Here is a 17,354-nt window from a genome sequence, read left to right on the forward strand (position 1 = left end):
TTAATTCAGACACTCATATAAAATGGCATAAAGTGAATGTGTATCGGGGCCATTGTAGGTAACAAAAAAAATAAAAGTAAATTACGAAGCCAGGGGAGGGGGGTAATATTCTGAGAAAAAAAAACAATATCCGAGATTAAAGTCGTATATTTACAAGAAAAAACTTGGATATTAAATTTACGAGAAAAAAATTAAACAAATATTCGAGAAAAAACTATTTGATGTAAAATAAAAAATGAACGAAAAAAAACATAAATATAAATAAATTTACCACTTTAATCTCAGAGAATATTTAATTTTTTCCTCTACTAGCTTTTCCCGGAGCTTTCAACTGCATCTCATAGCCTTCCTCAGTGGATGAAAGGTCCAGAAAAAAATGCAGGTAAATACACCTTTACTGACTTAAGGTTTATTTTAATATTGTCTGATAGCTGCTTACTTTTACAGTATTTTATTAGATAATTATTGATATATCAGGTTTCAGATACCTCATGCTGTGTTGTTTATCAGCAGAGCAGCAGATCCAATCAGAGCAGCAGAGAACTCTGATAAAACCTCCTGATCGTCTACCAACCTCAAGTCCTACAGACTCAGAGAGGCATGTTGAGGCTGCTGTTGGTGCTGCTGGTTTGGACCTGGTCGAGCTCGGCGCTGGTCCGGTAGGAAAAAATACACCTTCATTAATATCAGTGTATTAATACTGTAACTGTCTTTACATTAGTCGAGTCAAGAGGGTTTCTATTAAGTCCAAGCAATGACATTTTGGATTTATGTTTATATTTACAGTGCAATGCTTCATAACTATATACACAGTTATTACCCATTTTGACATGACAAATAATGTGATTTAATAAAAAATGTATGCAGCATTTTATGGGTTCAAACACCACTTTTCTTCATGTCTGGTCTCAATGTTAAGTTACGTACAATCGTAAAAAACAATTAATTTAAATGTCTCAAAAATATTATAAAAATTAAAAAAGCAAAATGCATAAAATGAACATTATTGTATTATTGTTGCTGTAAGAACAAGTGATGAAAACCATAAATAATAGACATGTTGCAGATTAAAATGTAATTTTGTGTACCTGTTTATATGTATTACATACTCTGATGGTTAAAATTAAAGTTCATTGAGGCTGATGGAGAGTCAAAAGTAACGTAGTTGTAGAAAAACCCAGAGACGAATGATCTTTTTCTTTAACAGTCCAAAAACATATGTTTTTATTGCCACAATAATTTAATTTTATTGTCGGATCAAGTTCGGGAGTCAAGTTTCAGTCGGGTTGTTTTACATTTCGTATATATAATTAATTATAATATCATTTTTTCAGGTTTTTTCTTGTTTAAAAGAAGAGTTTGACATTTTGAGAAATACATTTTCTAGAGAGTTAGATGAGTAGATTGAACTTGAGGTGCTGGACGGAGCCAGGCTAGCTGTTTCCACCCGTTTCCAGTCTTTATGCTAAGCTATGCTAACTGGTATTTATCTTTTCATCCAACTCATCGAAGCAAATGAGTTTATTTCCCAAAATGTTGAACTAATCCTTTAAAAAATTAGAAATATGCCTATGAGACACTAAAAGTTTAACCCCCGATACTGAAACGTTTCCTTGCCAGGGTCCCTCTGAGGCGGGCGCCTTCGATTCGCTCCCAGCTGCGAGCCTCCGGCCGTCTGGAGGAGTTCCTGACGGATCACCGCCCCGACATGTTTAACCGGCGCTACGCTCAGTGCTTCCCGCCCGGCACGCCGTCACTGCGGCTTGGACGCTCCAGTGAGAAGATCTACAACTTCATGGACGTAAGAACTACATTAACTGTCTCAACTTTACTGATGTGCTCCCGATCAATAAAGGCACTAAACCAACATCTGCTCATTTAAAAATGTTCACAGATCCAAGTTTTGAACTTGAAGTGATTTAATACATTTTAATAAAATTAAATGTGTAATTATAATATTAAGAAATATTATTGATATTATTATTATTATTATTATAAATTAAATTGAAAAACATGTATATAATAATAGTAATACTAAAGAAATATAAATAAATAAATAAAATTATAAAATAAAAAAATGAAATAAATTATTATTATTGTTATTATAAATTCAAATGTAAAAATGTATATAATAATAGTAATAATAAAGAAATATAAAGAAATAAAAATAAACAAATTAATAAAATACATTCATTCACAAGTTTACCAACACCTACTTATATCCCTGTGGTTAATTCACCTGCACAGGATGGATACAGAGAACATACTGTCTGTTTAAGGCACGTTTCCAAAAAAGGAAATTAAACAGAATATACAAATAAATAAGTATTATGAATATAATTTAATAAAATACTCAAACAAAATCAATTAAATAATGGTGGCAACAAAACTATTCAGGAGACACTATTTGTGACTTATTCCTAATTTTAAAAACAGCACTGCAGATAAATCAATCATAAAATTACGTTTATTAAATATTCTGTTATTCTTTTAATATTTTATATATTAGATTATTAGATTATGTGGTAATACTTTTAGTGGAAACACAAAAAAACACAAGATTATCTGGTTCTCAATACGACCACCAGATGGCCTTAAAGTCAAAGACTTTTTATTTTTTATTAAGTCAGACTTTAAACCAGCAACTATTCCCAGTAACACCATGTTGTTTTGTTTGTGTTGTATCGTTTCCGTACAGCTACAGACTTACTAACATTGTGTGTTTCTGTTGTTTCAGGCTCAGTATTACGGTGAAATCACGTTGGGATCTCCGGAGCAGAACTTCTCTGTGATTTTTGACACTGGCTCAGCCGACCTCTGGGTGCCGTCGACCTACTGCGTCAGCCAGGCCTGTGGTACGACACAGCAATGCTCTACACTACACTACACAACGCTACACACTACTGACAAGACATTATACCCTATAGTACAAACCCCACCCAAGTGTTTGCATTGGTATTTATTTATAAGGGTTGTGTTAGTGGGTCAGGACAGCATGGCAGCACGGTTTAGTGTGTTCCTGACTGTGATAAGAAGTTCAAGGTCACTGTGTGTGTGTGTGTGTGTGTGTGTGTGTGTGTGTTCCCAGCATTGCACAAGCGTTTCAGGGCATTTGAATCCTCGTCGTTCCATCATGACGGTCGGATGTTTGGGATTCACTACGGATCAGGACACCTGCTGGGAGTCATGGCCAGAGACACACTGAAGGTCTTATTCTACACTACTTAAAACAAAGTCATTAAATGTGTTAACACTTGAGGTATCCTGGTGGCCCAATAAACACATGCCATATATCTGCAGTGTCCCTGGTTCAGTTTCAGTCTGGACTTTAGTTGCTCTTTCACGAGATTGTTAAGGTTAGGTATTGACCTTGAATAGTTAGGATAGGTCGTCGGGCAATGAGTCTTGCAAGGGTTTTTGCAAGTTTTCGCAGATCTCAGATCAGATTTCGCAAATTGCAGGATCCCTTCTAGACACGACCCTCAAACAAAGCTAGTTAGAGTGGAGCTTGAGCGGTGTCCAAAGAGTTTGGTTCCGTTGACCAATCAGAGCAGACTGGGCTTTTCGGGAGGGAATCTATAGGGAATCTAAGTCAATTGTCACTTTTGCATCCTTGAATTGGATGCAATAGTAAAGATATAATTTGGAGCCCTCAGTAGTACCATAAATAAACAAATTATGAAAAATAAATTAGCTTGGGATTATGTCAAAATTACCAATAAAAGCTACCTTATTGACATAAAGTACAGCTGTGAAAACAAAGTTATTTATTTCAGATTTAGTAGCTGAATGGTTACAGTGTACAGTATGCCGAATAACCGCAACGTCCAAGGATTTTGTCGTGGATCTGAGTTGCATGTCACACCTGACGGTTTCCCGTCTGCCTCGTCACTACCGACTGTCCAAAAAGGACGAACATGTCGAAAAAAATGATTTTATTTATGTAAAAAATAATATGTTTTGAACAAAAATACTTGCGTGCCTAAAATTTCCAGACAAAAACTACTGATTTCACTGTCATGGAAATATAAAAATGTCCAAATATGAAATTGCAATTTGTAACAAGATCAATTCTTTGTCCCATTTATTAAGATACCAAACCAACAAATAAGTGTTTCTTTGGAAAAGGATGTTGACATCTTTTGCCATCGAGCTGCGAAGGATTTAAAGATTTATTTTGACCCCATGTAGCTGAAGATGGACACAGGAATTTGACTTGGTGTTACAGCTCAGTAAAACAAGGAAGTTAAAAAAAATTCTCTAATCAGTAATCTTCTGTTTCAGGTCGGCAGTCTGACCGCCCTGAACCAGGAGTTTGGGGAGTCCGTCTACGAGCCCGGTGCCGCATTTGTAATGGCGAAGTTCGACGGCGTTCTGGGGATGGCTTACCCGTCCTTGGCAGAGATCCTTGGAAACCCCGTTTTTGACAACATGATGGCGCAGGAGACGGTGGAGGAGCCGGTCTTCTCCTTCTACCTCAGCAGGTGCGACCATGACTCACGTTTGACTATTTTGAAGCATTCACACCAGGAGCTCACCGTTACAACCAGTTTAGGGGTTCGTTGCCTTGCTCAGGGGCGCATTGGAGAGAGGAGGACTTGCTTGTGGTTTCCAAACTGGAGTCCAAGGTCCTCCAGGAGTCAAGTTCAAGGATCCACAGAGTTTGGGTGTTCAAGGGGTTTCAGGAGAGGTTTGGAAAGCGTCTAAGATTTCCAGGAAGTTCCAAGGTTTCCCTGTGTTTCAGGAGAGTCCAAAGACATAAAGAGATCTAGGATCCTAGGTCCCAGGGTTCTTCAAGGATCGCTGATTAATGAATTTGTTGGTAGAATATTTGGTTGAATTAATAACTTGCTGAATCTTGGGACACGGTTTGAGACATTTGGTCTCAAGGGATCCAGAGAAGTCAAGGAGGTTTCAAGGATATCACAGGAGTCAAGAGGGTCTCTGGGAATTCAGAAGCCTCAGTGGTTTGATAAGAAACTGTTTGGGGTCCATAAACAAAGAATAAATTGCCGTTTGTTAATTTTGTCCCTGCAGGAAAACAAGTAGCGGTTACCCAGAAGGCGAACTGTTGCTTGGCGGTAAAGACGAGGCGTTGTACAGCGGACCAATCAACTGGCTCCCTGTGACTGCGAAGGCATACTGGCAGATTAAGATGGACAGGTTGAAGTCTTGATCGTGTACTAACAAGTGCTTATTTTCGAAATGTTTTTCTTGATTTTGGTGGCACAGATCTTTTGTGTATGTTTCAGTGTGGCGGTGCAGGGTGTGAGTTCGTTCTGTCCTCATGGTTGCCAGGCGATTGTCGATACTGGAACCTCCCTCATCGCTGGACCGACCAGTGACATCCTCAATCTTCAGCAGCTGATTGGAGCCTCGCCCACAAACATAGCAGAGGTTAAACCCAAATTTAATTGCATAATCTAAATCTTATTAGACATTTCTGGAGAGTTTGCTAACATATAATCTCATTTGAACCTTTGTGTGTGTGCTTCAGTTCATTATCGACTGCGCCAGGTTGTCCAGTTTGCCTCATGTGACGTTCGTCCTGGGAGGAAAGGAGTACACACTGACTGCTGAGCAATACGTCAGGAAGGTTTGTCTTTCCATCATTGCTTTGTCTTCTTTAGCTTCCAAATGGCTGACAGACTTTGTTTTGGATTACGCTGTTAGCATGTAGGGTAGGAATCCAGGAGTTTGGGGGTATTCTAAAGGGTTTCTGGGGTGCTCTAAGAGTTCAGCAGAAACTAAAGGTCCAAAAGTACAGACCGTTTTGGTTTCTCAGGAGGTCACCCCAACCAACCTCTATACCACAGCTAAGTTTTCCTCTCTGGTTCAGGGTCTGCTGATGAATGGGGGTCTATCTCAGAACATATTAGATGATGTATTGAATCAAAGACTTTGCTTCTAAATACAGCTAACATTAAACATTTTTTGTCATTGTCATGTTTTGTCAGTTTTTTTATCTTGGACCTGAGAGAAACGATAATTCATTCAGTTATATTTTTTTATGCTTGACATGACAAATAAACGTGAGCATAAATATACAGTATGATACTGAAATGTCATCTTCAAAAGTCATCTCTTTGTCTCTCTATCTCCCAGGAGATGTTTGGCGACAGGGAGTTGTGTTTCAGTGGTTTCCAGGCCGTGGACATTGTGACCCCAGAAGGCCCCCTGTGGATTCTGGGAGATGTATTTCTGACAGAGTTCTACAGCATCTTCGACAGAGGACAGGACCGGGTCGGCTTTGCCTCCGCTAAGCACCCAGCCCAACTCTAACCCATCGGTTATCAATAAGCTGACGACTGTATCATCAATAAATACTGTACAATTAAAAAGAGCATTTTTTTATTCTTGCAAAGGCACCAACTCAAATAGCACTTAGCTAGCAGTATTGTGCTTACGTTATCCATCATTTTCTGACCTACTGTATTTTGCAACTTTTGTGAGAATCTGCCAATCAGCGGTCCATCAACAGTGCCCATCCTCCAATTAAATCATCAACCACAAACAACCATAATTGGCTGTAGGGATGTCACAAGAACCAATACTTTGGTACCAAGTCAATGCCAAAATTTTGAAAACATAATGGTACTCGTTTTTTCTGCAGGTACCGTCAGGGCTCGAGACCAACAGCATCCCGTCGTCCCGGAGACGATAGAAAATATGCTTGGGAAGCAGTAAACTCACTATCGATGTGTCCAGGAGACGAACCCTATTTATTCCCTAATAATGCGACATTGCGAACAACACATCCGTGTTGAGAGCTAACTGCTAATGTTAACAGGAGGTACCATTGATTTACATTATGATGCGCTCAGGCTCTATTCAATAAAAATGAGTATTGGGCGAAGATAAATTCTAATGTTATCGTTATGTGTTCAAATGTAATATTGTAAAATGTAGTTTTTGGTGAAAAACCTGACGAAATCCAGTTGTTTGAAGGAGATGTTTTCACATCAATATAAAATAGATAATAGAGAGGGAATTATGACCTGTTTTACTTTTGTTTTTTACCGTGGTATCCAATTGGTATCGAGAATCGTGGAATTTCACTGGTATCAAATACTAAAGTTCTGGTATTGTGACATCCCCAATTGGCTGAACTGTGGAGTATGGCCTTGGTGACACAATTCTTAATTTTTGGTGACCCATTGACAAATAAGTCAGGTTGTATTTTTTTTTAAAAAGTACAGTTTTTGGTTATTCAGCAGCAGCAACAGATACGAGAAATTCATTACTTCAGTTACATTAACAAAAACAGACAAACTGCTATCACATGAACACATATTTTGTGCCAGAAAAGATTTTAGAAAGTCCAGTCAGTAATCCTGAGAACTTTTACCTAATCAGCAATCACCACAGTTGAGTCTTGGAACCAAAGCTGAAGTGTGTCCAGCTGCAGTTCCTCTAATGGCCACCAGATGACATCCAAGAAATCACTCACTGTATTGAAGCAAGTGGGAAAATCCCCAACTTTTTTCCACAACATGTTCAGCTGTTGGTGGCTAATTTCACTTCTTCTAATGTGCGTTGAGTTTCTCTTCCATTAAGAAAATGTTAAGGCAGGCGTTTCTTGAATGGCAGGTGTTTAAGCCCATCAAACTCAGCCATGGTGGTTGTTGATTGCTCTTCCCGTCAAGTTGTCCATTTTCTGAGCTTAAAAGTCGATTACCAGTATTAGGATTCTTTAGCATTCTTTGGTGTACCATTTTATGGTTATGGTTTATCTCCAGTGACTAAGCTGGTAACAAGTGGTAAACCCAAACTCCAGGCTTCAAAACATCCCTTCAGAGGTTGGAGATTTCTAAGCAACTTTCCTCTTGTGGCTTCCTTTGTTGGGTAAAGTCATTGCCAATACTGAGGTTGGCTCTGTTTGGGCAGTATTATGTTAATGTGTTAGTGGTAGTCTGGGATTGGGAGTCCTGGTTTCTGATATCTTCACTGTTGTCGGTTACTTCTTTATCGTCGTCCTCCATCCCCGCCACTCCCTGGAAGTCGTAATCGTTATCAGGATCAGGGAGCTGCAGAGTGTCGGTAGGTTGAGCGGGTGATCGTCGGGATTGAAATCGAGCTAGGCCTCGTCTCCGCCTTCCCAGAGCCTTGGGGCTCGGCAAGCTTCGGACCGACCCCTTCGATGACTGCCTGGAGAACTGGAGGGAGAACTGGCGCCCTCGTGGCCGGATGGGGGGGTGATGTGTCCAGCGGAATTCCTTGGGTCCCAGCTGGGTAGGGGAACAACAGACCGAGGAACCCCTCCTGGAAATACAAAGAGTCCGATCACAAGGGAAAGAAGAATATTACCAAAGCCAAGACCATGTGGTTGCTAGTCATTTTCATAATCCCATTATCTCAAAACAGCATCATCATGGTTTCAGTAAGGACAGAGTTGGACAAACAAAGAGTGGAAAGTCAGAAGAATTACCTCGGGGTTTCCAAGCCCGGTGCCTCCTCACTGGGGGAAGAATCCAGTCCGTTCTGAGGTTTTGCCGCCTCACCGTTGCCAGAAGGACTCATGTTGTGACAGACGTCACCGGTCAACGGCGGACTGACGACGAGTTGGGGGAAAACAGTACAGGGCGAGCTTTCAGGTGACGGAGGGTTGCTGCTGACCTCCCTTAAGGTGGACAGGGTGTCCTTGGCAGGGGAGGGTAGACCCATATCGTCTGGACGTGAATTGACCCTGGATGGACGATAAAATGGACCAACTGTTAATATAATCAGACACAGTGCTAACCACTGAGCCACCTTGCTGCCCAATAACACGCTAGCTGTAATTGAAATCAGCCAATATGGGCACCATTCGTGCTATAAGTGGACAAGCGGTTGTAGCAAGTAATGCACTGCATTAAATTCGTATGTAATCTACGTAAGACTGTATGCATGTAACAAGCGTGTTGCTGGACATTCGTAGGTAACATTTCATACGATATTATACGAACCCTTGTATGAAGGAACCCTTGTATGAAGATACGTTGAAATGGAGCAATACTGAACCTGAAGTCTGGGAAGAAGCTTCCTGTTGCGTCACTGCTGTGTCGTTTAAAGATGGGTCGAAGAGGTTGGAGTTCAGGAGGATCCTGAACGCTCAGCAGCCGGCGGACTCGACCCATAACCTGAAAACACCAAAAGATATGATGGTAGAAAAAGGTTAAATACTCTGTAAACATGGAAGGCTGTTTAAATGGAGTATAAAGTGGCGCTAACCACACCAAAAAGTATTCCTGCCTTCCTTGGCTAATGACATTTCCCATTATGTTTCACTGATATCGGTCATGCAGTTTGTGCGATAACCTGTTTACAGACTGACAAACAATCACACGTGGCTAAAAACAGAAGTTATAAAAATGCTGTATTACCGACTCTTGGCGCCCTGTCAAAACAGAGTCCTGTTGCCGTGGACGACTGTAGCTAACGACGTCAGCCTCATCAAACTGCAGGATGTCAGAGAGTCTGGAAGACACATTGGAAGAAAGTTTGATGCGAACTAGCTCCCTGCATAACAGTTGCCATAACAACCAAAGAGGGTTACAGAATTGGTTTCAACCAATCAGCTTGCTCAGCTGAAATGTGTAATATGTATATACTGTATAAGTGTGTGTGTGTGTGTGTGTTGACCCCATGTCAGTGGTGGAGCCGAGGAATGACGGGATGCAGTAGTCGGCAGCAGCCAGCGTGTACGGCGGGCGCGCCTCGCAGTCGTTCCAGTACATGTCCTTGGTCATGTGAGGCAGGTTCATGTGCATCTCATCTACAGCCAGCAGAGACACCTGGAGGGACAGGTGCATGCCTTAGTAAAGTAGCTAATATCTGCTGCTGGAGGCCAGAGCATACGGTACATAAAGAAGACAATCATCTTAATTAACAGTGTATTGCTGTGATATAGCAAACAACAATATGTGTCACATAACATCATGTTCTCTGCTTCCAGAGTGTCTGAGCGCTGTGATTGGCCGCTGACCTGAAGGTTCCTGTCGATGATCCAGTTAGCTTCAAAGTCGTCATCGTCCTCTCCGAACGGGTTGATCAGCTGCTCCGCTACCTGACGACAAATCACATTTGGAGTTCAGAGCGGTATTTTTTAAAGATTTACGTCTTCAGTAGGAACCAATGGGCTTGTGGCCACAGCGTTGATTTTTCGTGGGATTTGTTGACATTAAAAAATATTAAAATATCGCCGGCTTTGTCCTGTAAGGGAAAGTGATCTTTACCTTCAGCCAGCCGGAGTAGAAGAAGAACTGCAGCAGGGTGAAGACGGGGACGTAGATGTCGAGGTCGTGACCTTGGTAGCCCTGTTTGGGGTCGAGGAACTGACGACCAATAAGACAAGCGAAGAAAAAGGTGTAGACGGCGAGAGTGACGACCTGAAGAGAGAGAGAGAGAGAGAGAGAGATTTTAGAGGCTTCACTGTGCATCCCTCCCTCTCTGAGTGGGAGAATCACTGATTCAGTTACAGTAATGATGGAAGATGATGAGATTAGATTAGCTGCATCCGTTTTAAACATGTTATGGTGGCAGATAATAGAGAGCGAGAGAGACCTGTGTGTAAACCAGCGGGATGCCGACCCAGTCGTAGCCGAAAAGAGTCGCACACCAAGTCCTGAACAGATTCATCTCCTGAAGACAGACACACATTCAACAGGGATGCCAGTTAAACCCAAATGTTCCCACCCACTCACTGTTCTTGGAGTAAAGCTGGGTGTCACTTTACCTCCATGTCTAGTTTATGTTGTTACACACTAAAAGGGATTTACAGTCCCAAGTGGCATTAAATGTGTGTGGCTGCTTAAGTGCCATTTTCTCTTTGACAGGATATATTTGTAATCTAATGAGACACTTACTCTACACTCTACTGATTCATTTTTGGGACATTTGAGGCCCAAAGTACCTCTATAGTCAGCCCAGTTATGGCCCTACAGCCGGAAAGTAACTAAGTACATTTACTCAAATACTGCACTTAAGCATTAATGGAGCAGTAATCTAGAAACATCATTTTGCTGCACGATCAATACTTTTTCATTTAGTATATTTTGATGATAATAGTTACATACTTTTACTTAAGTAAGGTTTTGAATGCAGGACTTTTAGTGGAATTTTAGTGGAGTATTTTCACAGTGTGGTATTAGTACTTTTACTGAAGTAAAGAAAAAACTGCCCTTAAAGTCACAGTGAAACAGCATGGACGATGGAATTTGCCAAAATAAATGAATAAATAAATGACTCGATGAATGAATAAATATGTCATTCAATATGGTAAAAAATAATATTAGAAATAAACGTAGCCATTAATTAATTAATAAAATGTGATGTAAATTAATATTTATGTTTTAATTTGCATCTTTATTTATTTATCTTTGGATTAATTCCCGTATTTATTTACTCTTCTGTTTAATTTTCCCTTTTATTTATTTCAGTATTTATTTTTATTATTTTTTAAATGTATTTATTTATTTTTGCATTTATTTTGTATTTATTTATACTTGATTTATTTATTTATTTTTTACTTATTTCTATAAATAAGTTTGGGGAAATAAATAAGGGGTAAAATGCTAGGAGAAAATCATGCTGGAATAAATAAATAAATAAATAAAATACTTTTTATTTATTTATGTATTTACTTTTATTAAATTTCAAATTAATTAATGTATTTTTGCAATTAGTTTTTATCTATTTTGTATTTATTTTTCATTCATTTATTTATGCATTTATTTTTAATTTATTTCATATTTATTTTTAAATGTATTTATTTATTAATGTATTTATGCATTTATGCATGATTTCCCCTTTGCATGTCGTCCCTTATTTATTTCCCAAACGTATTAATATAAATAAGTAAAAATAAATACATAACTGAAGTATAAATAAATGCAGTATTTTCTAACACAGAATATAAAATGTTAAGTGTCACATTGAGGATGTTTTGCAGGTCGATGCTGTCCTGGATGCGTCCTTCCTGTCGAGCTTTAGACGCCAAATTGGAGAACCAGACGACGGGAATCCAGTACTTCAGGTGAGGAGAGCGGATGTTCTCAAACACCTTCCTCTCCTCTGGAGTCATGAAACCTGCAGGTGGGAGGACAAAACCAGTAACTGTCTCCAGATGTGTATTTACATTTTGCACGATTCTTCCCTTTGCATTTCACTCCTTATTTATTTCCCCATGTGCTAAAATTTCCAAATATTTCTTTCCAATTATTTTTTTTGCCATTTCACTTTTATCACATCGACTTTATGGAAATCCTACAGACATCTGGATTATATTGTTTTGCAGTCTTTAAAAACAAGTTCATCACGATCAGCTCTGTCCTCCTGCAGCTCTCAGAGTCCTGCTCTAATTGGCCGATAACGAGCAAATCCCTAGGGTTGGATCAGACGCTTACAGGAAGGAAGAGGAACAGCCGGGAAGGAGCTGAACTCCAACTGACTTTTATCATTTCAGTTTAGACAAGTGGGCAACATCCGGGTATGAGAAGTGAAGCCAATGCTGAAGTGCCTTAAACCTGCATTCAATCTAATATCCAGCAGGGGGCGACTCCTCTGGTTGTATAGAAGTCTATGAGAAAATGACTTCCAAAAAACCAAGATGGCGACGGACAAAAACAAACTCGAGGTTCCGAAACCGTAGTCCACAAACCAATGGGTGACGTCACGGTGAGTACATCCACTTCTTATATACAGTCTGTGATTTAGACACACTGACACAGCACGAACAGTTCAGTTACACACAAAACAGAAATATATGAGTACTGTATGCTGTTCAAAATCCTGTGAAAATAACATTCAAGTCCATTTTAGATAAATAAATAAATAAATAAATATGCTTATGAAATAAATCCTGAAATAAATAATTGTATAAAAATAAATATTTGTCCTGTTTTTCTGAATTAACAAGATTATTATAACATTTTCATGGGAAAAAAAGTATTTTTTTATTCTGAATTAATGAGATCCTGCCAGAAGCTCTGACCTTGCCATTTAAGTGAATTTTAAATAAATAAGTAAATACATAAATAAATAAATAAATAAATAAATATGCCTATGAAATAAATCCTGAAATAAATAAATTAGGCAATAAATATATAAATAAATATAAACATATAAATGAGTCAATATAGTTCGATAAATAAATAAATAAGTTAATTATAAAAGGATGTTTTGAATATTTGTATTTATTTCAGGGGATTAATTTTACTGCCATATTTATTTATTTATTTTACTGCCATATTTATTTATTTATTTATTTCATAGACACATTTATGTATTTATTTATTTTATTGCCATATTTATATATTTAATTAAAATGGACTTTAAAGGCAAGGTGAGAGCTTCTCACAGGATTTTGATTTCGTTAATTCAGGAAAACAGGGCAAATATTCAATCTATATTAATATTCTCAACTGAATGCATTACGCTTCCGTACAAAACTGTTCCCACCCCCAGAGACTCTCACCTGCCTCAACCACGTGGTCTATGGTGGGGAAGCGTTTGCAGACGGCGGTGCTGACGGAGCGTAAGATGAGCAGCGACGTCAGGTTAACGTAACGCACGAGCGTCCGGCGCAGCAGGCGGCCATATTCATCTTTACCCTGAACACAGCTGGAGGAAACATCATGACGTAAATCACACAGTGTATCTACACAGGAGTTTCGGGTTTCAGGTCAACGCCGGTAAAAACAACATGGAAAATACCCTAATTAAGAAAGGTCCCATCCACCAAACCCATTACAAGCCTTTCAACAAGCCACACTGGCATAATCAATAACACCGAATAGCAATAACTGAAATAAATCACTAACACAGTTAATGAGTAGTGTGAATGTACCTGGAGATGAGGAACATGAGTCGGTCCGGCCAGGGCAGGTTAACAAACTGATTCCACCAACGATTCACCACCAGAGTCACATAAAAACCTACAACACAAACACAGGAATTCATATTCATTCATATTAATAATAAAACTTGATGGGTGTGTTTAGCACGTTTATAGCATTTGTTACGTGTGAATTTAGTCTGTGTTAACATGTGTAGTGTGTTGTCTCTGTTTAGCATGTGTTTGTGTTGAGCAGCCAAATTAATTTACTTATTACGGACAAGCAACTTTAATAATAATACGCCTGTTTATCTAGTTTTTGTGAATACACACAGCACCGTATAGATACTATAGTACATGTTCTCTGTTCACCATGTACTGTAGAGACTATGTTCTGTGTGGATCCGGATGGAGATCAGTTCAGATACGTCGTCCTGCTTTTAGCCCAGCTGCTCTTTAATGATCTGTGTCCATTAGCAGGCTGCTAATGAGGCAACCCAACCCCCCGTCTGTCTGTCTGCCTATCTGTCTGTCCAGTATTACTCTCTGAGATGTAGAAAATAGCAGTAAATGGAAATACTCAAGTAAAGTACAAGTATATCAAAATTGTAGTTAGTAAATGTACATATTTACTCTCAACCTTTGGTCTTGAAGTAGTGTTTATAGATGTTTTTTGGTTTGGTCATGGAAAGATCGTGGTTTAGGGAATAAAAGGAGGACATTAATTCCTGCTATTCGACAGGAATTCTGGATGTAAATGGTGCTACTACAGAAATACCCAATATGAATGTATTCCAATGGGTCTCTGAAATGTATTTATTTACACCAGTGAGAGCAGAGCTCCAGTCAGTAAACAGCAAAGAGTGAGACGTACCCAGAACGAATGTGACGGGGATCTGCTCGGCGTATTTATCACAGTACATGGAGAGTTTCTCAAACAGTCTCTTCTGTTGGTCGGAGAGGATGAGCCTGCAGCACACAGAGGACACCGTAGGACAGTTACTCCCAAGTGAAGTACTTTAGTACAAATTTGAGGTATATAATTTATGATACTTTCTACGTCTATTTCACTACATCTCAGAAGGAGATATTGTACTTTATACTCCACAAGGTTTTAAGGTTTTTCTGAGTTTTTTTTTTTATTTCTGATGCCTAATCCATGGTTCACTCAGGATATGGTGGCAGTTCAGACTCATAGACTGTCTATAAGAAGCCTTCAGTTTGGCATTTTGGCCGTCGCCATCTTGGTTTTTGGCCGTTGCCTTCATGGTTTTTGACGACGCCATCTTGGTTTTTGTCCGTGGCCATCTTGGTTTCTAGTCGTTGACATCTTGGTTTTTAGCCGTCGCCATCTTGGTTTCTAGCCATCACCATCATGTTTTTAGCCGTCGCCATCTTGGTTTTTGTCAGTCGCCATCTTGGTTTCTAGCCGTCACCATCATGTTTTTTGTCCGTTGCCATCTTGGTTTTTGGCCGTTGCCATCTTGGTTTCTAGTTGTTGACATCTTGGTTTTTGGCTGTCGCCATCTTGGTTTTTGTCAGTCGCCATCTTGGTTTCTAGCCGTCACCATCTCGGTTTTTGGCCATCGTCATCTTGGTTTTTGTCCGTCGCCATCTTGGTTTCTAGTCGTTTACATCGTAGGTTTTGTCCGTCGCCATCTTGGTGTTTGTCCGTCGCCATCTTGGTTTCTAGTTGTTGACATCTTGGTTTTTGTCCGTCACCATCTTGGTTTCTAATCATTGACATTTTGGTTTTTAGCCGTCGCCATCTTGATTTCTGCCTGTCGCCATATTGGTTTTTGCAACCAGAAGTGACACGAGGGCGAAGCTAAGTACAACCGAACGCTGAATAAGACATTTTTAGGCGACCAAAATGTTATAATTAACTTTGATGATGTGTGGATGTTACATGGAGTATCAAACAACATCAAACAAACAATAAGACTATAAATAATAATAAATGAATAAAGAATAATGAATAAAGACTATAATAATAATTGTTTTAGGAAGACCTACACCCTCTGCACATTTGATGACTATTATAAAAATGTAGAATTTCACCAGACTAAAGTAATTTAAAGGAGACATGCAGTGACTAATAGTGCACTCACACCTGTATACGATGCTGAGGCCGGTGTAGAGCAGGACGAACAGGATGAACTCTCTGTACAGCAGCTTGTAGATGCTTCCCCTCCAACGCAGCAGCAGCCGGTGGAAACTGAAGAAGGTGGCGTTGGCGACTTTACTGGAATATGTGACAGTCATCCTGAGACCACCTGACACACAGACAGACAGACAGTCTACAGCCTGGATAATTAACTCTATTGTAACATCTAAAGTACAATTGTTGTATTTTTACTCACAGAAAAACTCCCAGAAGCCTTTGTGTCTCCTCAGCGCTGCATCAGGCGTCTTCTTTCCTCATTTGTTTTTGCCAAATGCCAACCAACCACTGCCTCCCCCCTCCATCTCTCTCTCTCTGTCTCTCTGATGCTCTCTCACTCTCTTTCTCCCACCATGATGTTGTCCAGTTGCCCAGTAATGCCAACACACACACACAGGTCCAGAGGTTTATTGATGAGCCGACGAGCTAAATGTAGTCATGTTTTAGTGTGTGTGTCTGTGTTGGCATCGATAGCGGTGGAGGTAAACATGTATAAACAGAAACGCCGTCAGCAACAGCATTATGTCATACCAGTAAACTAACCAATCACAGACACGGAAACATGATTAATAAAAACACAGGTATAAAGATTCTCCATTAATAAAATCAAGTAGAAATGTGATGACTTTGTATTTTTAAAGAGAAGTTAGAGGTTTTTCCATTCACTTCAATAGAGTTAAAGTTTGGTTGAGCAGCATCTAGTGGCCACTAGAAGAACCGCAGCTCAAAGGCTTTAAAGGAATAGTCTATGGAGGATGGAACCTGACAAAAATAAATGAATAAATAAATAAATGACTCAATAAATACGTAAACATATGTCATTAAAGGTAGCAAAAATAATATTACAAATCAATGTAGACAATAATTAATTGATCAAATTTGACATAAATTGATATTTCTGTTTTAATTTGCTTCTTTATTTATTTAGCTTTGTATTAATTCCCTTATTTATTTAGTCTTCTGTTTATTTTTTTATTTTTAATTTGTATGTATTTATTGTTATTAATTTTGAATGAATTTATTTATTTTTGCATTTGTTTTTTTTCATGTATTTATTTTGCATTTTTTAAATTTATTTTAAATTTTTTTTTATGTTTTTATGTTTGTATTTATTTATTTATGTACTTACTCAACAATGTCATGTAAAACATATATTATATATGTATATATATATAATATATGTATATATATGTATATATATATGTATATATATGTATGTATATATATGTGTGTATATATGTGTATATATATGTATATATATGTATATATATATATATGTATATATATGCATATATGTATATATATATGTGTATATATATGGATATATATCTACATATGATGCTCAAAAAGATAGATTTTAGATGGAGTATTCCTTTA

General features: G+C 38.6%; 2 protein-coding genes across 3 annotated transcripts; one reads left to right on the forward strand and one right to left on the reverse strand.

The window, feature by feature from the left end:
- The first annotated feature begins 519 nt into the window (after positions 1-519).
- Positions 520-6,341, forward strand: nots (nothepsin). The gene is made up of 9 exons (XM_037761207.1): positions 520-659; positions 1,621-1,801; positions 2,738-2,855; positions 3,089-3,207; positions 4,285-4,484; positions 5,038-5,163; positions 5,253-5,397; positions 5,498-5,596; positions 6,106-6,341. Exons 1-9 carry the CDS (start codon positions 601-603, stop codon positions 6,280-6,282), a joined length of 1,224 nt encoding a protein of 407 aa, XP_037617135.1. The 5' UTR covers positions 520-600; the 3' UTR covers positions 6,283-6,341.
- Positions 6,342-6,970: 629 nt separating this feature from the next.
- On the reverse strand, positions 6,971-16,876 carry LOC119483129 (bestrophin-3-like). Of its 2 annotated transcripts, XM_037761205.1 has the most exons (14): positions 16,177-16,875; positions 15,927-16,089; positions 14,688-14,782; positions 13,826-13,913; positions 13,454-13,599; positions 11,912-12,066; positions 10,543-10,620; positions 10,215-10,367; positions 9,965-10,045; positions 9,622-9,773; positions 9,363-9,456; positions 9,001-9,119; positions 8,429-8,686; positions 6,971-8,262 (listed from the first exon to the last, which is right to left on the reverse strand). In XM_037761205.1, the coding sequence occupies exons 2-14, from the start codon at positions 16,076-16,078 to the stop codon at positions 7,890-7,892; spliced, it is 1,944 nt and encodes a 647-aa protein (XP_037617133.1). In that variant the 5' UTR covers positions 16,079-16,089; positions 16,177-16,875; the 3' UTR covers positions 6,971-7,889. The 2 variants fall into 2 exon arrangements, with proteins under 2 accessions (XP_037617133.1, XP_037617134.1); XM_037761206.1 differs by having other exon boundaries at positions 15,927-16,876.
- Positions 16,877-17,354: the final 478 nt, after the last annotated feature.

The sequence above is a fragment of the Sebastes umbrosus genome, chromosome 23 (genome assembly GCF_015220745.1).
Source record: "Sebastes umbrosus isolate fSebUmb1 chromosome 23, fSebUmb1.pri, whole genome shotgun sequence".
Lineage (NCBI taxonomy): Eukaryota > Metazoa > Chordata > Actinopteri > Perciformes > Sebastidae > Sebastes > Sebastes umbrosus.